The following is a 24,335-nucleotide window of genomic DNA, read 5'->3' as shown; positions in this document are numbered from 1 at the left end:
GCAGTTATTTAGGTAAACCATAGAAAAAAGTGTATAAACCTTGGAAGCAGTAATGAAAATGATTTGTTGTACATAAATAAAGGTGGCTGGTGTACAGTTTCCCCTTTCCCCAAATCAGATATTCACTTAGGTGGAATCGACTGTATCTATTTACACAACATATAGAAAAAAAACATACGTGAAACAGTGAGGTGTGCAGATGTATCACCAACATATAATGACTACCAACAATACAACACGCAGAGAGAGAAACAAGTATTAGGAAAATGGTTTAATATTGGAGACAGAAGCAAAAAACCGCATCACACAATAACATACATTACAAAAATAAGTTTGACTATTTCAACTACACAGTTATGTTCACAATGAGGACAGAAGAATCAGAAAATTGATCTAAACAGCAAAAAAGCAAACCCCTAAAGTTTTAACTAATACATTTATCCACTTAAAGTGACTGAGTACTTCTAAATCTAATTACCTTATTGTGTAACTGCACAATACAGAATAAAAAGTGAAACTTACCGCTGTATTTTAAGACAAAATTCTAATGCTAGATATAAGCAAAGGGAAAAAAGAAAGCAAGCCAAAGTTTTTAATTCTCAAAAGAAAAACAACTTTCTTCCTATCAACCGGAAATCAAACTTGAAATCAGTCATTGTCAGGGGGCCCACTAGAGTAAGCCACAAAAATTTCCATTTTTTTTTTTTTAATCTCCAGTATAAAAAGTTCCACTGGTACAAAATGCATAAGTACAATCAGTTGTAGAAATAGGAAAGCCTGCGTTGTTTTTTTTTTTTTTTTGGCTCAAATTCCATCGAACAACAAAATCCAAATGCATCAATAAAACAGAAACAATACTCAAATGGTCTTACAGTTTCCACTAGGTTGCATTAACTTTGGCTTTTCTCAGACAATATTTAAAAACTATTTTGTAATTCTAAACAAAATGATATTATTAATCTACAAACAACAATTCTCACAGCACAAAAAAACACAAATACATTTTTTGTATGACATTATTCAAAAAGGTAATGGAACTACAGGTTTTTTAAAAATTTTATTTCTTCTTTTAATTAGCACTTAAGATAATAAAAACAGAAACAGTAAAATGATTCCAGAGTAGCACAAGCCAAAGAACTATAACCCCTATGGTGAAAGAAAGATGAACTTGTTACGCCTTTGAGGACTGCCATTTTATCTAATTCTCTCATTTAGTTTAAAAATGACTATTCTCTACACGTGATTTAAAAAAGCAGTTTCCCTGTGTGTTTTTTCTTCTGGCACAGGCCCTCTGCTCCCCTGCAGCTTTTTCCTTTTGATATTAAAAGATAAGTGAATGAAGGGATAAAAGGACAGTTTGTCTCTGAGGAGGAGGGTTATCTTTTTAACAATGGAACATACAAAAGAAAAAAAAGGACTTTCCCCCTAAATAGACTGTCTTGGTTGTCTGCAAAATAAGAAACATTCAACTCAAAGTGCCCAGCCTGAGCCTCCTGTCAGCTGCGCTCAGTTTCTCTTTTGCGGGAGACGCAGTGGGGTGAAGAGGAAAAGAGGGCAGGAGGAGGGCAGTTTGCTTCAGTGAAGGAATCAGAAAATTTTCTTTGAGATTTATGTAACTGACAGATGAAGAGATTCTGAATGAAATGTTCTAAGAAATCTGAATGGTGTTCTCTTGTGTTTTTATGTATGTGTCTACACACCACCATATAATTAATATATGAGAGAGGCATGTGCGATAATTTTTGTTAGTAAGCTGATTGCTGCAGGAAGTACAAAATAGCCCTCAAAGGATGAAGGAAGGCCCCCAGCAGTAGTAAACACGTGTGAGGATAATACAAATAATTTCATTAGAAGTGCATGTGCTATAAGAAGGAAACTTTTGTTTTTGTTTTTTGCATTATGAGAGGCTAGTCCTTTCCATCCCAGGGCTGTCACATCCACACACCCATTAAGCCAAACAGGGTGGGAGAGGGGAGGGGACATGCAGCTGAGACCAAGAAGCTTCCAGGGCCTGCTATCAGGAAGGCTGGAGTTTGTGTTGGGGCTGTAGGTATGACATTAAGGTTTGTCAAGACAGCAAGATATCTGTTCACAGAAGGTCAAAGTCATATGGCACTTTAAAAAGTGGCAGCAGGAACTGGTGCTAGGTATTTGGTCAGTAATTTTGATAAAGAACTGAGCTTTACTTATATTGTCATTCTCCTTTAAATGTGTTCAATAATAAAAACCAAAAAACAAAAAGGCAGGAAAAGCTGTGAGCTTCTAACTCCAGATACCTTGCTGATTCAGAGGTATCCACTGGGGTCAGAGAATCCCCACCACAATGGCTGATTAGAAATATTTAGGAGTATTTTAAGAAACAAAAGCAAAATCCCTCAAAAGACTATCTCATCTCAAAGTCGTTTAACTGCAAGGTATATGAAAATATTCTAAACTAGAACATACCACTAAACCTGATCTCAAAAGCCTACAGAGTTTTCAAGGTTTAAATGCTGACTCTACCTACTTTTCCCCTCAGACGGTTTATCCAATAAACTGTTTTTAATTCAAACTGAAGAAGGAATTCCAGCAGCACATTAGGAATTCTTTTTTAAAAAAAAATTACCAGAAATAATCAAAAGTAAAAAAAGAGAAAAAATGGAGTAGGGAAAAAAATTGGAGAGTTATTTTTTTCCCCTTCAGATCTGCCTTGTAGAGTTTTTTCTTTTGGATCTCACCCAAAGGACAAAAAATAGTAAAAACAAACAAAAAACTCAGAAGATATATGTATGAAAAATTATCTAAATTAGATAGAAACACCCCCAAACAAACTCATGATGACAGTATAAAAAGTTACCAACATTCCAGATAGCTCTGGGTAGAAAGGGTTAAAAGTTCAAAACTTTCTCACCTTAGAGGTTTCCATATATTATGAAGAAAATACATGGTGAGGTTGCCTTCACAGCATTGATGTGCAGAGTGGTTAAAAAAGTGAGACATGGGCACTTATACAATGTCTTACAAAAAACATCATAGAGAAATAACAAACAATAACAATTTCAGGCAACAAGACCACAGGATAGCAAGTTAACAAACTTTTTAACCTCTTTTTTTTTGTTTGTTTTTTTAAATATTAGGGATTTATACAAAACACATAATAAAATACCCATGTTATCAAATTACTTCTCACAAGAAACACACTGAAGCTCTAGGAAGGACGTACCTTTGGAATTTGGCACTATATATTTTCACTTTTTTCTTTAAAAGAAAAAAAAATCACATTTTGCTGAACACAAACACATCTAAATAGTCCACAATAAAAAAAAAAAATGACATCAATGCTTCACAAGCCAACACAAAACTTATTCTGGAATAGGTTTTTTTTTTTTCCCCTCACATGAAATTTTTTTTAAGCAAACAACTTTTTTTTTTTGAAATTCTTTTTTGTTTTAAGTAAACCAATTCTAAACTTGTCTTATCAACAAAGAACATTAAGACCATAAGACTCATGATGAAACCACAACTTAATTCACAGAAGCACCAACATAACACAGTTTACAGTAACCTTTCTCCTGTACATTGAAACAGTATAAAATATAGGTAATTTCATGTGCATTAAACCATGGATTGTCTAACTGTGAGTCAGTTCAGCAAAAGGTGACACAAATAGGTAGCATTTGCCCCAAAACAGGGTAAATATTTTTCTTATACTAATCTACAAAAAGTGGTTCTATATATATATCTTAATGAGAAAGTGAGCCACCTAAAATGGCCTTATCAAAAAACTTTACACTGCCTGAAAAATGTAAAAACTATTACAGACCTCTAGAGACTTAAAATCAGACAGTTTTTTTCTCAAACTGTTTTTGGAAGTAGTCTGTTAGAAACCAACATTCTGTGTCCCTGGACACATATTGCTATTGTTACCAGTGACCGGGAAGAATGCCAATCCCTGTATAATACTTTCAAGTCTGTTTTATGAAAAGAAAAAAGAAAAAAAAAAGAAGGAAACATTTTTGCCACAGGTTATTCTCTATAATTAATTTGTCTAATAATAAATTTCAGTCTTGCATGAATGCAGCAATGTTTTTCACATTGACTTCCCAGAATTCATAGCTAGATGAGGTCACATGCAAATTTCAAAGGTCAAACTAGATCAAAGGTCAGTAGGAGAACCAAATGTGATGTGAGGTCAGAAAGACATCAGAAACAATGACGGGACGATGAAACTTTTTTTGAGACGCCACAGGGACATGCTAGGCAAACGATGAACTAACGGGCATGAAGATGTCTAGGGAAAAAACAAGGAAGAGTAAAAAGTTACACAGAATCTATGCAGCAGCAACAAAATCACTTTTAAGGGTGCAGGAGATAAACTAATGCAAATCTTAGGTCATTAGGGAGTCTACGAGCCATTCACATAATTTGCATTTCTTACACTCTTTATCCACAGCACAATGAAACCCCAAGAGAATCCATCTGGAGAGAGTGAGAAGGGATGGATTCCAGGTGTATTGGGGTGAGGGACTGGCAAGGGACAGGGGAGAGGGTCCAGTTTCAACAAATGTGACATACGGGGAAAGTCAGACAACTGAACTGTAAACTGGATAATGGAAGTTACGAACAAAATCATCAGACAGATATGAACAACGAGAGGATAAAGCATGAACTTTAGGTCTAGGGTTCAACGGTGAAAAAAAGCCCATTCCTAGAACAATTCCTCTAGAGACTACTTCAGAAGGTTCTAGCTAGACAGAGAACTGCTCTTTAGGTACCCAATAAGTTAACAATAGGCAATAAATAACTTCCATTATTTCTGAGGCAGTAAAAATTTTGTATAAAAATAGAAATGCTTTTTTTACAAATAAAATTTACAGGCCTGTGGCTTTCTTTTTTAAGTATTATTTATGTATTTATTTATTATTATTAAATTTATCTTTCAAGAAACATCAAGTATTTTCACTCATTTTTATTTTATTTTTAAACCCTGTAGCTTTAAGAAACAGATCTCTAAATCTTTTTTTACATTAATCCCTTCTAAAAACTAAAATAAAACAATAACAAAATAGACAACCAATGTAATAATCTGATCAATAAATTGTCATGTTTCTTTGAACCCTAAAATAAAATCCTACTTATTAAAACCAACTGATGGAGTGGAAAGACGTTTTGTGTTGTTTTGAGTAAGTGCTTCTCCTGGCTTCCCCCTCTCGCTAGGCCACCAAGTTAACTTCTAAAGACCGTCCCCACCGCCCCGGCCCTCTGGAGGGGCGGGCGCAGGCCAAGGAGGATGAATTTTCCAGGCAGTGCTCTTGGGGCACCAGTGGTTTCAGAGTTAGAATTGCACATTACGTTTGTTTGCCTTTTAAATTCTCAAGATGTCATTTATTTGTGTATATGTTTTTCTTTAAAAAAGCAAAAATAAAAAAAATGAAAAAAAAAGGTAAAAGGAGATTCAAATCGCAAAACAAATGAAATACAGTGGCACAACTGGAGGTGGAGTTTACTCAATAGAAACAAGGTAGCCCAAGTTTTAATATGGCAGACTGGGTGGAGGGAGTGGGGGGAATGGAGGCCTTATTGTAAAAATAACCGTCTCTCTTGGTAAAAGTTGGCAATGTGGTCCTCCTCTGCCTTTCCTGTTGAGAACAGGCTGGCTTATGGGACTTACCCTAAGAAAGCTAAAATAAGAGCAGGGAGCCTCTGGGGTTAGGATCAGTAAGGTTTGCTGTCGTTTTTGGAGCGCTTCAGCTGCACCTTCAAGCGTTTCATGCCGATCTGAAAGCCATTCATAGCCTGGATAGCAGCTTGTGCAGAGACGGGATTGTCATAGCTAACAAAACCTGGAAAACACAAAGGGGAAGGCAGGAGGGAGTCACCATGGAGAGGGAGCAGTGCAGAAGAGGGGGACCAGGGCTTTTGGGGCTGGCTGGCATGGTGTGAGTGCAAGCGCTAAGTAATGTGTGCCAGCCTCAAAGTCTCCTTCCAGCCCTGCTAAATTTACTGTGCACAGGGCAGGGTCTCAGGGACAACATGGGAAATGTCCACTGAGAAGCAGTGACAAAGCTAGTTGGTCTGGTAATTTGGTATCATGTAGAACAAAACCCCTCCTCAGAAAACTAAAATCTTGAACTCAGTTGTTTGAGTGAATTTAATCTATTGCTTTCAGTCAAATCTATTTGTTTTTAAAGTCCCTTAGAATCCTTCCAAAAGAACCCCAGGTACACAAATAAGCACTACTCATATAAGCAGTGGTATAAATATTCCAGGCCTCGAAGGGCTGCCAGAGGCTCACATGTCCCAACCGGGTGAGGCTTAAGGCAGGATGATCAAGGGAGGGGCTGGGTAACAGTGGATACTGCCAAAGACTCTCACTTTAATTCCAGTTCTCCACATATATATTCACAGACCGAGCCGAGCCGACACCTGTTTGGCTAGAGGATGGGTCAATTAGTGAATAAGCTCTAGAATAATTTATACCTGATTTTTAACATTTTGTAGTTATTAATGAGAGGAACCTAGGGAAATGCTGGGCCTTTCTTCTTACCTGTATTTCCATTTTCAGAGCTCCAATAAATTCAACAGAAAGAAAATTGCTACCTTTCATCTCCCAAAGTTTTGGGGAATAAACAGTCTAAATAGCTTAGGGCTTAACAATCATCTTAACAGAATTCCCAGTATCCTTCTCTGTAGCAACCACCACCATGAAAAAAGAAGGGAGGGCATGCTCTTGAAAAAGAACTTATGATGCTCTGCAAAGACCCAGAAACAAGAGAATTCTGATCATATAATTTGTTCTAGCCCTGGGGGGGAAAGCAGGGGCAGGGGTACAAGGACAGCTTTAGTTAATGCCAATTCAAATGGTGGGCTTGCGCAGTTCCTACCTACTTTTGATGTTGAAAGGAAGCTATTACACAGATTTAATTTCAGTCCTGAACATCAGCTGTTCAGAAGTTTCTATAGTAGGCATCTCTATCTACTATTGAAATTTAAAGCTAAAGAGAAAATTCCTTTACAAACTAGAGGAGGAAGAAAAGGACATAAATGTACTTGCAGCAGCATCTCTTCTCAGCTGATAAAAATGGGCATATGGCATAAGGCAGAAAAGCTTTTCACAGGCAGGCTGTATTGCAAAGGGGTTGTTTAAATTTTTATTTAATCTAATTCCCAATAAATGTGGTCTCAAATCCAAGATTTTTGCTCTGACTTTTCTCCTTTCCCTCTTGGTCTTTATCCAGACATAGCAAGATGATTAAAGAATGGAAATGGGTTAAGGGTGAGGAGGATAAAGAAACAGGGCCAGGCAGTACCAGTGAAAGAGCGAGGTACCACCTCATGAGTAGCAATCCAGCAAACCAGGGCCCTGAAAAATTAGGGTGGCTTGGTGAAAAACCCGGGATGCTAAGGCTTTCAGTAAAAATTGAAAGCAGTCCATAATGCTAAATAATTGCTGATAAACATAGCTATAGCTTATATCATTATGAACACATTGGTCAAGTAGTTTGTGGGCTGATGTAATCTTTCGGGGCGGTAAATATTTTCTCAAGTCAAACCATAAAGCACAATCCCTTTCCAGTCTGCAAATGAGCCTAGAACATTGTTTAGCTATGACAAATATAAAAGTCTGCCTCAAAACCTTGGGCAGGGAAGACTCCTGAAGGTAAGCTCACACTCAAATACACACATATACCCTATATAACAATTTAATTTCCATTTCACCCTTTCATGAACCATTACAAGGGGGTTTATGTAGTTGACACAGCGACAGCGATGGTGTAATGGGTTCAGGCTGACAACCTTTCCACTAGGGTAAAAACGGTGACTTTATAATGGCTGACATACTAATTCCCCTAACAACAGAGACTGCAGACCTTCCTGGGTGAGAGCGGAGAAATTAGAAAATCACTACGATAACATAGTTTTAGAAGCCAAAACACTGTCCTTGGACTGGTTACTGATTACCAGTCAGCCAAATAGAAAGTTTGAGTTTTTGGCTATTTGAGAACCACTCTACCTTTGATATTTTTCTTTATAACACACAATTCTGTGTGTTTCCTTTGGCCCACATCTATTTTACTTTATTTTGTTTTATACTGTTACTTACTACCCACCATGCATTAGTAAATTGCAGGAGCGATTAAAGCAAATGTTCTACCTCACACTGGGCCAGTGCTTGCGAGCAAGTAACATATACTCGGAACATCCTGCCTGGTCTCTAAACTACTTTGGGGGCCAAAAGGGTTTGCGAAATAAAACACCTCCTGGTATAAGACATCAGTGCATGCAGCAGGCTTTCCTTACTCTATTGCAGAGCAGAAAAAGCCACAGAAGGCAGGGTCCAGGCTACTTGAGGAAGGTTGGCAGGATGAGCTGGTGCACTGAGGAGCTGGGTTTTCCACTGTTCTGATAATACTTGCACACTCCTGTGCTCTATAGCCACTCACACAGTCCCTGCCAATCTTAGAATCCCGGATTCCAGCCCTTGAATCCCATCACAATGCAGTGTTCTACCCAACCCTGAGACACTGCGTTAACCGCCCATCCTGTCAGGTGTGCTGCAATCTGGTGGCAGCCTGATGGCATCCCTGCTGGTGAATGTATGTGAGTGAGTGTGTGTGTGTGTATCAAGTTGCTTGAACGATAAGCCCAGATATGGATTGTGTCCCCTAACTTGATCCCCACTGTGATTGTTAAGAGGGTGGGAAATCCTATTATAATTGAAAGGTGGGGGCCTTGAAGAGGTGATTAGATTGTAGGACCATGCTCTACTGAATGGATTAATAAGGGAGGTCATGGGTGTGGTTCTAAGAGCTTTAAAAGTACAGCATGTGAGAGTCTCTCTTTGCTCCACCATTTTCTGCCATGTGAGACCCCTGCACTGCTGTAAAGCCACCACCGAAGAAGACCCTTATCAGATGTGCTTCCTGGGACTTTGGACTTCCCAGCCTCCAAACCTGAAAGCAATAAATTTGGTTTCTTTATAAATTACCCAGTTCCAGGTATTTTGTTCGAATAAGTAACAGAAAGGGACTAATACAAGCCCCCCATACAATGTGTTACCCACAGCATATTAAAATGTCTGAGTCATATTAAACCTGGAGGGGGTAAGAAATTAGTGGAAAAGTGTCTACAACACTATTCTGTATCAGGACAGCCTAAATTACAATGTGTTAACTGTATATTTCCATCTGATAAAAGTTCATGGTTCAATCTATGAGGCTTGAAGAAACAGCTATTGCTCTACAATGAAAGATTATTAAATATATGTAGTAAGGCACTTTAATAGTACAGTACAGAACATTACCCTAATGTATGGGCATTTAGTTTAATTTTCCAGCTCCTTCCTTTTTATATAGCCCCTTCCCCTGTTTTTGATTAAACAACTTTGCCCAAATCTGCTTACATACATGCAGAAAATCAGGAACCACCACCACACAAGACTCTAAAAATCTTGACTCTAAAAATATTTGTCATTCACATTTTCCTTCCCATGATTCCTCACTTGGGAACCTACTGCAACATTCTAGCTTGGTTTCTTTTGCATACCAAAGCACTTGCTCAGATTGGTCTGTTTGTCAATGAAGACTTTAGCAGAGATAACATTTCCAAAAGGCATGAACATCTGCAGAATGTCCTGGTCTCCAAACTCCTGTGGAAGGTGGTAAATAAAGAGGTTTGCCCCCTCTGGACCTAAGGAGGAAAAGAAAATCAGAGTAAGGTATCCCCTCATGTCTTAGTTCTCAAAGCCTCTTCCTATGAATACTTTAACAACAGGTAGGCTAATCATTTGGCTTTCGCTCATATTAAAAGAGAAAAAACGGATAAGTGTCAAGTGCTGGTACGTCTTTCAGGAAAGCACTCATCCTTTAGGTTTTCCTGATTTCCAAAGAGACACTGGCTATGAATGGCTTCCTTTTCACTGGTGGTCTTCTGTGGGTCACATGCGCTTCATGAGCATTAGCACACACTTCACGGGGGTGAAGATCGTAGCAGTGGGCAGGAGGGGCAGAGAATACAGACATGGGTTTTTTTCCTGGGTGGCCTTATTTTCTCTTATGTATAGACTGGCTTAGAGAAGAAGAGAGTATTCTGTGCAATCTAAACAAACTGCAGCAATTTAGAATAACATATGTAGCAGGAATGCTGTTCAGATTTCTCAGTCATTTACCTAATTATCCAGCTAGTTTTATCAAATCTCTTAACAGCCTAATAAACATCTTTATTAGAAATGACTGGCAATGAGTCAAGGCAGGGGAAAAAAGGTAGCTAGAGTCTCACAACTTTGACAGGAACTATGCCACTGGGAATTAGCTTTGGAAATGAATGCAATGGATGTAGAAGCTAGTCAAAGACTGCACTAAGCCAAGGTCCTCACTTCCACCCCCCTTTTCCAGCAAATATGAGAACAAGAAATAGGGTAGAACAGGGAAGATCTTCTTTAGCTACAGTGGGTGGAGAGGTAAGTGCTCAAGTTCCTCTCCATTTCACTCTGCTAACCCTCTACCCACCTGTACAAGAGCTACCTGAAAGTTAAAAGAAGCAAAAAAGAAAAAAAAAAAGGGGATCCCAATGAGCTGGATGGACAATAAAGGCTGGATATCTCCTGGATGTTCCAGGCCTGGTGTCTGGGAGGGAAAGGGGCTCACAGACTGGCAAAGTGACTTGTGCATCTCATTCATGGGTCCTCAGCTAATGTTTACAGGAGATGACCCAGGCCTGACTGCCCCACTGGGAAGCCCTGGGGGATAGGCCGCTATGGGTTCCTTACATAGGAAGGAGGGTGTCTATGCATATGGGTTGGAGAAAAATACAATAGGGACAAAAATCTTTGTAAAAATAAATGGATACGCATCTTTGCAAAAAAATGTCAAACCAAGTTTCTTCCCCCCACCCCCCACAAAATAAACCCCACTCATTAGAATACTTCTTTCTTTTATGATTTATTTTGTGGGGGATGGGGGGGGAAACTTGGTTTGACATTTTTTTGCAAAGATGCGTATCCATTTATTTTTACAAAGTTCTTTTTATTCCCATAGACATCCTCCTCCTATATAGGAATGAGCTGGATGCAGAATGAGGGTTGGATGCAGTCCGTATTTTAAAGGAACATGATTGTAGGGTTTAAGTCCCCAAATGTTTTCTGGTTTAAAAAATGTCTTAAAAATCAGAATTTAATATGAATAGATGCAAAACCCACAGCACTGCAAATGGATGTTCAGAGTGCTACTGTGCCACGCATGTCCTCTGCAGCATGTATACTGGTCAAAGCTAGCACCACTAGATTTAACATTCCTTCTAAATAAAAGATCCACATGTACAAATGAGGATTAATGGGACAGAATTTGAATTGCGAAGTACATCTAACCTCCTGAATCCTGGGGAGAAAATACAATTTTAATGCACAAGAAAGATTACTGGGTTTGCCTGAAAAATCTTGCATTCAGAATGCTGTACATTCTGCATGTAACTAGGCCAAATGAGGAGACCAGGAAAATATGGAGACAGGTAAACAGACCTGAGTAGGCTTTGCCCTTTTGTTAATTATTTTCCTAGGAAAAAATACCAAAAGCAGTGCCTGGTGTAGACCCCCAGTTTTTTTCATCACGAAGAAACAGTTTGATTTTGCAACCTCCTGCCCCCATTTTTAACATTAAAATGACAAAAAGTATTTTCATATGGACAACCTCCCTTGTATGCAACAAAGGTGGCTGTTACCAAGGATTAAATTAACTTTTTTGAGGATTCCACCTGTGTATCACCCTCTCCTCTACCCCCAGTAGTAGTAAAAACCTGTTCACAAGTCATCCTTTGTCAGATTTCTCCTAGTACACATTGTTTAACTTGTGAGAGTTACTGTGTTATCCTGTGGTCCTAGCTGGCTGGGGTGTTCATGTGTCGTTTTTCTCACAGAGTACTTGATCTAGCATGAAGCCCTCGGGCTGTCTGTAGGAGCAAAGCTGTATGAGACCACCAGTGCCCACCAGCCTCTCACTGGGCAACTGGAGGCTCTAATTACCTGAATGTGTCTGATTTGCCTCCTGCAAATAAAGGAAGATGGGAAGGTGTGAGAGCAGTCAGAGGATATTTAGGAATGGCAAGGAAAGGTGATCAGCTCTCCTGGGTTCAGATCTGTAGGGATGTCATAACCCTTTAGAAGATTTGGCTGGGGAAAAATTAAAACCATTTCTTTACAAAGCTAGACTGGTTCATTTTTCTGTGGGGGAAAAACACACCAGGGTATATAACTAAATACGTCAAGTCAACTTTCAGCTCTCTTGACTAAAGGACAGAACTGTGGAGCAGCAAGTCTAAAAATATATTCACTATTGGAATTCATTCTGTTTTCCTCCTCCCTTCCTAATATAATCTGCCTTTTAAATTACATTTTACTTAAGCCAATATTAAGATGGTTTAAGTTTCTTGAGCACACATTAACTAGGTGAGGAGAAGGTGATCAGAAGAGAGGTAAAAGAAGGTGGGAGATGATTAAAAGAAACCCAAACCCACCACCACCAGCAACAAAAAAATTAAAAAACCCTAAACCATGCTACTGGTAGCCCACAAACCTAAATTAGAATAATCGGGAGTTGACAATTATTATTTTGACCTATTTTACATTAATCCTAGAGGGGAATTACTGTGCAAGCAATCCCTAAAACTCAAGGCAAGGAAATTTAGGGCAGTGGGTTGGGGTGAAGCAACTCAGAAAATTGTTGTTTCAGGGTCCAGACTTTATCCTTAAACCACTGAATTTTGAGTCTTTTGGTGGCTGACAACTTCTCAGTGACACGGGCTATATAATTTGATACAAAGTGCTGCTAGATAAAGGAGAAGTGACCAACATTCTCTAAAACCATGTGGGGGGATCGGCTTTGCAGTCTCTGTGTGAGGATATCATTATCTGACAGGATCCCTCTTACCACCCTTATCTGTCACCAGGGTAGTCAGGCCCCATACAAAGAGCTTCAATACAGACTTTTCTTTGGGAAGACATGGTATTTATGACATAAGGTCTCTTGCACACACCTGGTGAACCACAATTGTCTGAAGAGTTGTGCATGTTTAAACAACCTGCAATAGTTCCAGTCATGAGTAAAAAGAAAGTTGAAATAATAAAGAGTAACTTAGACTTTCATATATCTTTCATTTCTAGTGATTTATAAAAAAGAAAAATATTCTTTTTCTTTATTTTACACATGAATATCTCTTAAGCTGTGTCCCCTTAAAACTCAGAGCTTCACAAAGTAAAGGTATTCTATTTCTTACAAAACACCATGTTTAGAGTCAAAGTATTCAGACAAGAGCAGTTTGGAACTGTGGGGTAAGGGTAAAGGAGCAGGGAAAGAAATTAAAAATTTTTTTCCTTAGTATTTCCTTTTCTAGCTTCTTTCCCATATTCTAAACAAGTCAGAAAGAATACAGCTATCATGTTGCAGGTTTTGCTTTCAATCAAAAGGAAGAATGACAAACTATCCTTATTTGGACTAACTCATTAACCATTTCATAATTAGTTTTAATTAATTCTTAGCATTAACTTCCTGAAGTTTATTTTGCTTTACTGGTAGAGAAACAAGGCTATCAATCACTTACTTGCTTCCCCAGAAGACCCCCAACTAACCAAAACTAAGTCAATCCCACCCTAACTGTGGATTTTATCATTAACCTGAAAACCACTGCCTACTGAGAAGCAGCCACACCGTCACAGGGTATGTGGACTCTGAAAAACCTGAGAAATACAGAAGAGAGCACTTCATCCACAGAAGCCTGTACGGACCCATCTCCTTCACCCCCTTCCACTAACGAGGAGGAGTCGATGTGCAGGTTGGAAACTATGGCCCACACTCACTTGGGAGAGGGGGGTTCCTGGCAATTTTCTGATATTACCACTAAAAAGTAATTGCGCATAAACACACGATGGATGAGAATATCTTGAGAGATGAAAAATTAAATCAAAAGATAAATATAAAACTGAACAGAAAAGAAGAATGAAATAAGTGGTTTAGGCTTGTCAGGTTTTTTTTCCCCCTAAATGTGAACACCAGAAATAGAACAATTGATTTCTCCTATGACACCAGTTCAATTTGGTACCTTTGAAACGTGCTCTACAGGCCAATGCTGCCTGTTGGGCTGGGGCTGCGGGCAGCACGTACCTTCCTTTTGGCTGCCCGCTGCGCTCTGCTGCTGCAGCAAGCTCTGGCTGTACAGCGTGGGCAGCGCGGCCGCTGCATACTGCTGGATTCCTGAGTAGGCCTGGGTGAGGGCGTCCATGGTGCCAGCCGTGCCATTCGTCAAGCCTGTGGCGCCAAGTCCTCCATTCAGAGCCGCCATACCTGAGAGCATTTGAGCAACTTTACAAAAAACCCAACAATAGAGAAGAGAAACAGCACTTATTCATTAGTGCTTTCCAAAGGAAGTTAGAGAATCATTTGACACAAGTACAACAGCAAGTGCATGCAGCTAGCACACCAATTAAACCAACAGGAAATTAAAATGAAACCATGAAGACAGAAATCATAATAATGGCAAAAAAAAAAAAAAAAAAAAAGGCCTAAGCAATGATAACCTTTACTCCCTAAGGCCAGTGATCAAAATTCACCGAGGCACTACAGTTAGACAATACATCTTAATTCCATGCAACGTGCTACTGGCAAGTACTGTTCTTATCTTTTTGAAATAAAAGCCTTCTGCTTCTTCGAGCTTAGAAGCATGTAAAAAAAAAACATTAATGGCAGAGGCCTGTAACATCTATACATGTAAATCCATTTACTGGGCTCTCTGAGGAGCCATGGGATGGCTCAGGGAGTTGAGGAGGAAAGAATAAAATTTTCTGTATTCTTTACACCAGTGAATTAGCAGTTCCATTAACTGGTTTTTCTGAACAGTTGATGGCAGTTGTCAGGGACTAGGACCCTAAGAGTAAGTAAACAGCCTCGCTGAGTAAGAATGGAGGCACGGGAAGAAATGTACACCAGCCCCCAAACTGCAGAGAACTGCAGCTACTACTATTCACTACCGAAGGCTAGTAACAGAGCAGCTTTCAGTACAAGGGTATGAAGTGCTGAGGTAGCTGGGGTTTCTGCCAATGACAGTACTCCGTGTCATGTTTTTCAGTCAACTGAGGTGACACCGTGTCTGTAAGCTGGCTCTTGGCTATTAACCGATGTGAACTGGACCTTGGCCAGTATGCTTTATGCTTTTCTGATTTTTTCCCTTGCATCCTGGCTGCTCTTCTCTACTATTATGATTGCTGGCTGTGTCACATTTTCCCTGAATACTGAGTCAAAACAAGTAACACTTTATAGAGTGTTAACTTTCATATGAACTCAGGAAATGGAAGAGGTGACATCACAATTGCCTTCCGTTCCCTTTGTGATTATGGTTTTTTTTTTGTTTGTTTGTTTCTTTAAATCAGTTTCCGAGAAGAACTTACGGAACATTAATAAAAATCTTGGGATTTAGGGTTACTGATTAGAGATATTAAAATAGCAACGATGACCAAACGAAAAAAACTGTAAGAAGTCTAATGCAAATAGGGGACAGATCAGATAAAGCAGCTTGGGAATTACGCAGAGGGATCCAATAGCATAATCCCCTCAACACTCCCGTCAGTGCTACTGTTGCTATCCACGGGACACGGGAGGTGGGGAATGTTCTACTGCCTTCATACGTGCATCTGTTATTTTGCTAACCTCATCTCTTAGATTACAAGGACAACATGCAGGATATGAATCAGACCATGCCTCATGAGCAAGGAACTCACAGCGCCTCAGGTCTGGTATTCCTGCTGTGGGCCTTGAGAGAGGGTACCAAGTACCTTCTCCTCAGTGTGGACACAGAGGAGGAGAGAGGTGGTGAGGCCAGTCTGAAGGACATGAGGATGGAGTAATGGCCTGGCCTGCTGAGGAAGGAAGTGTTCTCCAGCAGATCCAGCAAGCACACACTCAGCTAAGGGCTGTCGGCCAGCAGAGGTCCTGCTGGATCTGTTTCTTGGGCCATGTAAATAAGTGCTGTTGAAGAGCTTGGAAATAGTTTGTCATCCTCATTACTCTAAAGGACCCCTCAGACACCAGCTAATCCCACTGACCTCACTGCCTCCTTTCTTCTCCATCCCACTACTATTGTGGTGGCTAAGGGCTAGGGAGTAATTTCTCTCCTTTTGGTTACAGCGTCCTCACCTCCCAGTGTTCCTGTGATGCAAAGAAGCATCCATGTTTCTTTCCTGCGAGAGGCGGGAGGAGGCTGTAAAATAACCTGGGACAGGGCCAGGCACTGTTGATAAGTTCTGTTCATTTTGTCAGGCTGTCAACAGGTGCTAGGCATACAGATGACCAAGTCATGGGCTCTGCCCTCCGGCAACTCAGACTGCTGCGTGGGAGGGAATTCCAGCAGCAAAGCGAGCGGCGACATGTCGCTCACTATAATCCCCACGAGTGGGGTTCTGGGTGCACGTGGTGGCCTGTAGAGCTCCGTGAGGCTCAGCTGCCCACCAGCACACTGGAGACAGGAGCTCCACTCTGCGAACTCTGCCAGTTCTCTGCTACTCAACGGAATGGTCAAGAGGCCACCTCTCCACCATACCTTGTCAGCTGAGCTCTTGGAGTTTTCAGGCCCTGACACATAAGCCCCACAGGGGCACCCTCCTGTGATCTGTGGCCTCAGTAACGTGGCTTCTCCAGAGGCTGAATACACAGTGGTATTTCATTACAGGGGCCGCTACTATTGCCCCAACTCCCTTCCCCTTCGGTACGTGGCCTTTTCTATTATTCAAGTCAGGAGAATTATCTTTCTACCTTGAACTTTCTCCCTTTTGCCAAATAAATTTTTTCTCTTAAGACATAGAAACAAAAGGAAATTCCTGCTCCTGAAATACGGGGTGGATGTTACGGGACCAAACAGAGTCTCTGTGAGGCTCATAGTTCTCGCAGGCAACATTCCAGTTGCGTCCTCCACTCTTCCTGGCAACACTTCACAGCAGTTGGCTGGTTTTGGACTATACCTCAGGGCAAATCTGCTTTCTGGAGAGTTCTATCTGCTTCTGCTGGTGCCATGCATGTGGGAGACTATTATAGCACGATGTAAAAAGGCTGTAGATGCAAAAGAGGGACTAGCCAGGCACACGTGCAGGTGGGAGAGGGAGGGTTTGGCCTCTCCAGCCCAGGACTGACTGGTCTCTTCTGTGCTGTAACCATCCTCTTGAATAAAATATAAGGGCAAAACTTCTAACAAGCACAAGTGCACTGAGAATATTTACAACCAAAACCATCTTAGAAAATTGGGGGTGGTGGTGGGGTGGTGTGTTTGCCAAATTCAGGGTAGAATAGGGAGTTGATTATATGCTAGAACTTGAAGGACCATTAAAGGAAGAATCCAACTTTTGAGAGTAATTCTTGTAATTATCTGATATTATTCTATATTAAATAATCATTATATCAAAGATAACACTTGTCATCTTAGCGTTGGCCTGATTACTCTAAAAGCCCTGGACAGCAGAAACAGAGAGCTAAGGTGAATCAAACACTTCCACCTAAAGGCACAGGGCTTTTCTTTGAAAAGGCTGAATGGATTGGCCACTTCCTCCCATTTAGTCACGACTCCTGTGCACGCTATTTGGATGAGGAAGGTTGGAAGATGACAAGTGTGGCAGACTTCCGTAAGGGCGGTCTCTAACTGGTCTGTCAATACAGCTGGTGCGGAGCCTGACTACTAAGTGCTTTGCACTTAATTGTTCTCCAAAGGTCCTCGACTGATAGAGACCCAAGGAGCTGTGAAAAGACTGAGTAAATCCGTTAAAATGACATAGAAGAATTAACCCATAAATAGGAGCATGATCATTTTTTGTGGCCACGACGGAGATGGCACTGAAGAGTGGAATCAGAGGCTGAGTACCATAAGCAGCCTACATTTATTTACAAGCCACTCTGCTATGTACCATACTAAAAAAAAAAAAAAAAAAAGAGGAAAAAGTGAGTAATGTATTAATATGTTCTCATAGATTTGTACCCTATCTACTCAGGTAAGTTTTCCCTTGTACAGATGAGGTATATCCTTCTAAGCTGCAAGCTGATAAATGAGAACCTGAGTATAAAATGTCTGGAACCAGGTTAGATGAATACAAATATGTACAATTAGTGGCACTGATGTGTATGCCTGTATTAATAAGGTCACAAACGCTTGTGGGGTTGTGTGTGCTTGTGTGTGTGTCTAGCAGCACACATCTTTATAAATTCCAAGAATACGGTTTGAAACTGTAATTTCATAATGCAAGTAGCGACAAGCCACAGTAATATGCTGAAATCAACTCCTCTTTTCTTTACTTTACATAAAATATTTCCATGAACACTTTTCACCAGGCATTTCTGACTACTTATATTCAAACACTCATAATTTAAGTACTATATGGTAAGCCATTTGGGAGAATTATGCAATTTAAATAGGGAAAAATCAGAATGCCACTTGACATACATTTAAACACACAAAATCAGATACAGACTCCTGGGTGTACATATCTGCACAAAGTATTTTTTTCATCTGAGTTCAGATATTAAAATACAAAACAAGCCCAGGGAACCCTCACATAATCCAGAGGTAAAAGCCCTGATGGGGAGCTACCCGTGTTCCTTCTTCTGATCTTGCTGATTCCTGCTTTTATCTTTAGGGTGCTGTACTGTTTCTTAGTGCCTCCATTCAACAACATATAAAGGAAGAAAAAGGATATCAAACTCAAACAGTTTAATTTAGCTACTTGTCTACTCATCAAAAACTTCATTTTGGAGGGGAGAGGTGGGACGCTCAGGCAGGGAAGAGGGTAAAATTTAAGCTAAGACGAGCCATCTACCTTCTTTCTTGATGGCTGCTGTGTTCATGGAAAAAGACTTGGCTCTATTCAGAAAACCAGAATACCCTCCATGTGGTAGCAAGGAATGGTTCTCACGGTGGAGTGTGCCAGGAGGTAACAATGATATGGAAGCTTTGGTCAACTGTTTTAGAAATGAACTCTGTCTGGGTAACCATTTCTTGATTACCTTCTTTGATCTGGTAGGACAGACAGCATCATCATTTCTGTGGAGGAAGAATGGTCCGAAAGAGGATACTCTATCTTAGGAGGTTTTTTCTTGATGTTTAATTTGAGACAAGTGGCAAACATTAGGTCCAAGTCAATGTTGAGATTGTAAAATTGCTCTGCACTAGTAATACTTATCAAATCAAGAGGAGTATATTTTCACTTGTACATGATTTTTGGCTTAATTAAACATTTTCCTGGGTCATACTGTCCAGTAGGGGTTAATTGAAACCAGAAATATTCTTTCTTAACTTCCCATGAACTATATATTCTTACATTAATCCAATGACAAAGAATTTTTTAAAAAGTAAGCAATTTAAACCTGCTGTCCTTGCCAGAAGCAAAATTCGTGTAAGACAAGAACCCACATAAGAACTAGTCATGGTTTCTCTGCCATTCAGCAAAGTCCCTGCCAGTCCCTCACGATAATGATGGGAAACTCCCAGCCACGCACAACAGAGCAGGGTGGGGATGCGCAGGAGCAGACGAGAGGACACACACGCAGCATCATGAGCACGTGCTGAGGAGGACAACCATTCCCACTGGCCTGGTACTCTGCAGACCAAGGACAGGCAGGCGATCAAATCAAAGTCCTTGTTTTAGGGGAACTAGGTCCTGGGGCAAGAGAAGCAGCATGAGGGGAAGTGTGTGAACACACATCCTCAACCTAGGTGAAGGACAAGGTCAGAGAGAGGAGCTGTACCAGGAACACGAGGCAAGGCAACGAGGGTCCTACGTGGCTGCTGGAAAAGGTAAAAGCTGGAGGCAGTTTTAACTGGAATAAAACATTCTGGCTGTCACATGGTTACCACTTCACACATTATCTGCTAATCAAGAGCCATCATATTTGGAAGGAACATGTTTTTCTTTTCCCTGTGGTCAGAAAAAACTCAGTCCAAGTTTTTGTTTCTCCCAGGGCATCTGAATAAAAGGATTTAATAAAACCTGAAAATTGACTACTTCTAAACTTATGATTTATTTTCTTATCAAGATTATAGTAAAAGTTAATCTTTATTTGGATGAGTTTTAGGTTTTTTTTTTTTTTTTTTAAATTTAACCAAATACATTGCAAGGTCTTCTTTTTGAGCTTCTGAAGTATAAAATTATTGGGATTTTTTGCTTTTAAAAAAATTTTACTTCCTGATAACCCTTTAAAACAGTCCAATTATTCAATCATGGTTTAATTAGCAATCCCTTTATTAAAAATTAAAACGGACAGGTGTTAGATTGGCTGGGATATATGGTAGGTAACGGGGCCCCCAAAGCATAAACTGTGTTGGCTGTTATGGGCCTGCTGGGCATGGCTACTGTCAGGCAACCAGGAGGACCGAATGGAAGGACAAGTAAATTAGGTGTCCTCTCTATGGACAGTTTCCCCAGTGCAAGAGCCTGCACCAAGCATGAGCCTGAAATATGACATCCTCTGGCCTGGGGACTATTTCTCACATAGATCTCAACTAACAGGAATGGGTAGACTGCATAGGATAGAACCTAGAGTTCTCTGGTGAGTCCCATATGTTTCAGAAGCAAGTGCAACCTATCTGCCTCAAAACCTGTTTCAACCTGCCATGGTAAAATGATGCCCCCCTGGACAGTCCCTGCTATAGAGTGACCCATGCCTGTGGGAGCTTAATAAAGATCCTAGATGATATTACTTCCAGCAGCGGCTCCTCTCCCCTCAGATTCATTTCCTTCTTTCCAAGGCTCATTTCCCCCCTTCTGTAACTGTCACAAATCTTTGGATTGTAGAGATGGAAGGCACCTTTAAAATCATCTCATCCAGAACTTTCCATTTTCAACTGGAGACCGAAGCCCAGAGAGGGAGCAGAGTTTCGCCTGAGCTCCGACAACTGTGTAGCAGCAGAGCTGGACTCATGCTCGCTGGCTTCCAGTCCGTCATCAACTTTTCTATTCTAACACACGGCCTGGCAGGACAGCAGAACAACACCAAAACCAAACCACACTCCTTGAAACCTGCAAATATCTGCCAACCACAGAACTCTGTGGATGAGTATACAAACTACATATCGGAGAGAATCTGGGGGTGGTGAGTGGTCGGGGATTTTTTGAGACAAAATGAATGCAGAGAGCTTTTGCCTATCAAAGCATGTGCTCCTCCATCCCAAGTGTTAGTTCTCCCCATTACATATCCTTTTTGGGTCATTTCTGGCTGACCATTTTCTGTGGAGAATTTGGGGGAAGGCTGTCCACCAGAGCAGCAAATACTCACTGTTTATGGTACCTGCTAGTGCATTAATATTATTCAGTCCAACAGTGGCTCCAGCCAATCCTTGCAGAGTCCCCAGAGAGGTCAAGGAATTCATGGCTGCACCAGCAGTGGAGTTGGGGGTTGAAGCAGCCACTGGAAAACAAAAAGAAAACAGAGGAACAGGGGAGAGAAAGCACAGATGAGTGAAGGCCTACTGGACTGGAAATTAATCTGTCACCGTCACAGCAGACAGAGCTGAGGAGTCTCTTAACTGTTGCAAGTCGACGAGCCTTGCTTGTATTTATGGTGTGAAAGACATAGGGAATCGTACTTGTGGCATTTTTGACAATTAGATTTGGTGATTGAAGAAATCATAGCACTATTTTACCAACCAGTGGACACGCTCATTGCTGGTATGCAGGGGAAAATTTGTGAATGGGAGGCCTATCCTTCTGGGTGATCCTCCATTAGCCCTACTTCAGGAGAGCCTCAGTCTGCCAGGACTCCTTCTCATCCAGGCCAAAAAGTTCTCGGCAATTCTTGGTCTTCTTATTGTTTCTGCTTCAGACTTGATATTTTCTCAATGCAATTTTGGAAAAAAAAAAAAAAAATCATGCATCTTCCTGAGTTTGACAGAAAACTTCAGGCCTAGGTGGTGTGGTGAGAGAGGGGTAAGTGAGGTGAGATAAAACCATTTTCGTACAGGGCATCAAGATGGTCTATGTTCCTTTTTAAAAAATTTTTTTTAAAGATAGCTTTATTGGGATATAATTCACAAACCATAAAATTTACCCCTCTAAAGTACACAATTCAGTGGATTTTAGTACAGAGTTGTACAACCATCACCACTATCTAATTTTAGGACATTTTTATTACCCCCATGAGAGACCCTTCCCCATCAGTACTCCCTCTGTTTTCCCATCCCCTTGAACACTGGCAACCACTAATCTGCTTTCTGTCTCTATGGACTTGCTTAGTCAGGATATTTCATATAAAAGGAATCACAAAATATGTGGCCTTTTGTGATTAGCTACTTTCACTTAGAAAAATGTTTTCAAGGTTCATCCATGTTGTATTTTGAATCAGTACTTCATTTTTTTTAATTGCTCAATAATATTCCAATGTGTGGATAACATTATATTTTGTTTATCCATATTTATCAGTCGCGGACATTTGAGTCGTTTCCACTTTTGCACTATTATGAATAATAATGCTATGAGCATTTGTGTATAAGTTTTTGAGTAGACATATGTTTTCAGTTCTCTTGAGTGTACACCTAGGAGTGGAATTGCTGGGTCATATGATGAATCTACGTTTAACATTTTGAGGAATGGTGCAACTGTTTTCCAAAGTGCCTGCACTCTCTATCCCTTCTGCACTTATAATTCCTTCTGTAAATAATATTTCAAGTATCTTACATTTGTGTAGCTTTACAATATTCTGACCTTTTCCATACGCATTATTTCACTCTATCCTGGTGATGGAGGTAAAGGTTAAACTTAATTCTGACCTCTACTAAATGGACCTCTGGTCCATTTCTTGCTCTGAGATCCTGAGTATGTAAACTTCCTTTCCATCTAGAATAGTCAGGAATTTCATCCATCCTCCTGGAATGTTCTTGCCCAGCTGGATTTCATGCCTGCTCAGCCTTTGGAGACCTCATATCAATCCACCTTGCTTGGGATCCTTATAGATAAGGCCAAATCAAATTCCTAAAAAATGAATTCCCTACCTTGTCACATTTCTGTTCACGTATGGTATTAACTTCTGATACCTAATAATGTATTTTTTTCTTTTTAAAAGAAAAGGATATACAACCAAGTCAATGTTTCTAGCCCTCTTATATTATAAAATTTTTCAAACATACACAAAAGAGAGGCAATAACAAAATCTTATAAATTTACATCCAGATTCTAAGAACCAACTCACCTCCTCCCTAAATGTATTTTAAAGCAAATTTCAGACCTTATGTCATCTTATCCCTACAAACTTCAGTATGCAGCTCTAAAAATTATGGACTTTGTTTTAAAACCCCAAACCATTATTATGCATAACAAAATTAACAATAATTCCTTGGCTTCATTATTTGATAATAGCTTGCTTAGGATTTTTTCATCTATGTGCATAAGACTGACCTTTAATTTTTCCTTCTTGTAATCTCCTTAGTTTTGCTAACAAGCTTTTGTTAGCCTCATAAAATGACTAGAAGAATATTCCTATTTTTCTATTCCATGGATCTCTGGACTATATAAGATTAAAATTATTTGTAACTTAAATGTCTGATACAACTTTCCAGTAAAAATGATCTGGATTTCATATTTCTTCCTGGTATGATTCTGAAATATTGATTATATTTCTCAAATAGGATTATCCAACTTTTCTTTTTCCTCTTGAATCAGTTTTATTAAGTTATTGCTTTTTAGGAATTTATATGTTTTGTTTAAGTTTTCAAATATGTATTGGTATAAAGTTATGCATATTATCCTCGATACATTTTTAAAATTAGGAACATTCACATTAAGTCTCATTTTTTTTGGTCTGGTTGGTCTGTCAGTTACTGAGAGAAGCATTTGAAAATCTTACACTATGACAATGCCAATTTCTCCATGTAAATGTGTAAATGATCCTATCTTCTGGTGCACAAACCTTTTGTGGTCACCTTAAAGTCTGTTTAATTTTACCTTAAAGTCTGTTTTATATGATGCTAGAAAAGAAGCACCAGCCTTTTTTGTTATCTGCAGGGTATATCTTCTGCTGTGTTTTTACTTTTTTATCTGTTTATATTTTAGTTATATCTCTTGTAATCAATATATAGGCAGATTAAAAAAATACGGCCTAATAATTTAATAGTCTTTTAATAGCAGCATTTAGAATTTATGCTATTTGTCCTAGTACTATTTCTCTCCTTTCTTGCCTTTCTTTAAGTTTGTCTTTTCAATTCCATTTTCCCCCTCTACTACTTTGGAAGTAATGCATATTTCCATTCTTTTATATACTACCATACAAATTTTAACAGTCATCCTTAACTTATAAAAATCAGAGTTAAATATTATCTTTACTTTTTGCCAGAAAAATTCAAGGACTTTA

General features: G+C 39.7%; 1 protein-coding gene across 6 annotated transcripts in view; it reads right to left on the bottom strand.

Moving 5' to 3' along the window:
* Positions 1-303: 303 nt before the first annotated feature.
* Positions 304-24,335, bottom strand: part of CELF2 (CUGBP Elav-like family member 2) — a 305,972-nt gene continuing 281,940 nt past the window's right edge. For 3 of the 6 annotated variants that reach the window (XM_063099374.1, XM_063099377.1, XM_063099378.1), the window contains exons 10-14: positions 21,282-21,401; positions 14,130-14,327; positions 9,526-9,669; positions 5,651-5,822; positions 304-4,270 (exon numbers count right to left, since the gene is read on the bottom strand). In XM_063099374.1, coding sequence (XP_062955444.1) covers positions 5,695-5,822; positions 9,526-9,669; positions 14,130-14,327; positions 21,282-21,401 — 590 coding nt within the window. In that variant the 3' untranslated portion in view covers positions 304-4,270; positions 5,651-5,694. Of the gene's footprint in view, positions 4,271-5,650; positions 5,823-9,525; positions 9,670-14,129; positions 14,328-21,269; positions 21,402-24,335 lie in introns of all 6 variants that reach the window. The other 3 variants (XM_063099375.1, XM_063099376.1, XM_063099379.1) reach the window with 3 other exon arrangements.

The sequence above is a fragment of the Cynocephalus volans genome, chromosome 6 (genome assembly GCF_027409185.1).
Source record: "Cynocephalus volans isolate mCynVol1 chromosome 6, mCynVol1.pri, whole genome shotgun sequence".
Lineage (NCBI taxonomy): Eukaryota > Metazoa > Chordata > Mammalia > Dermoptera > Cynocephalidae > Cynocephalus > Cynocephalus volans.
Note: the sequence above shows the minus strand (reverse complement) of the source record. Positions and strands in the feature narration are given on the sequence as shown.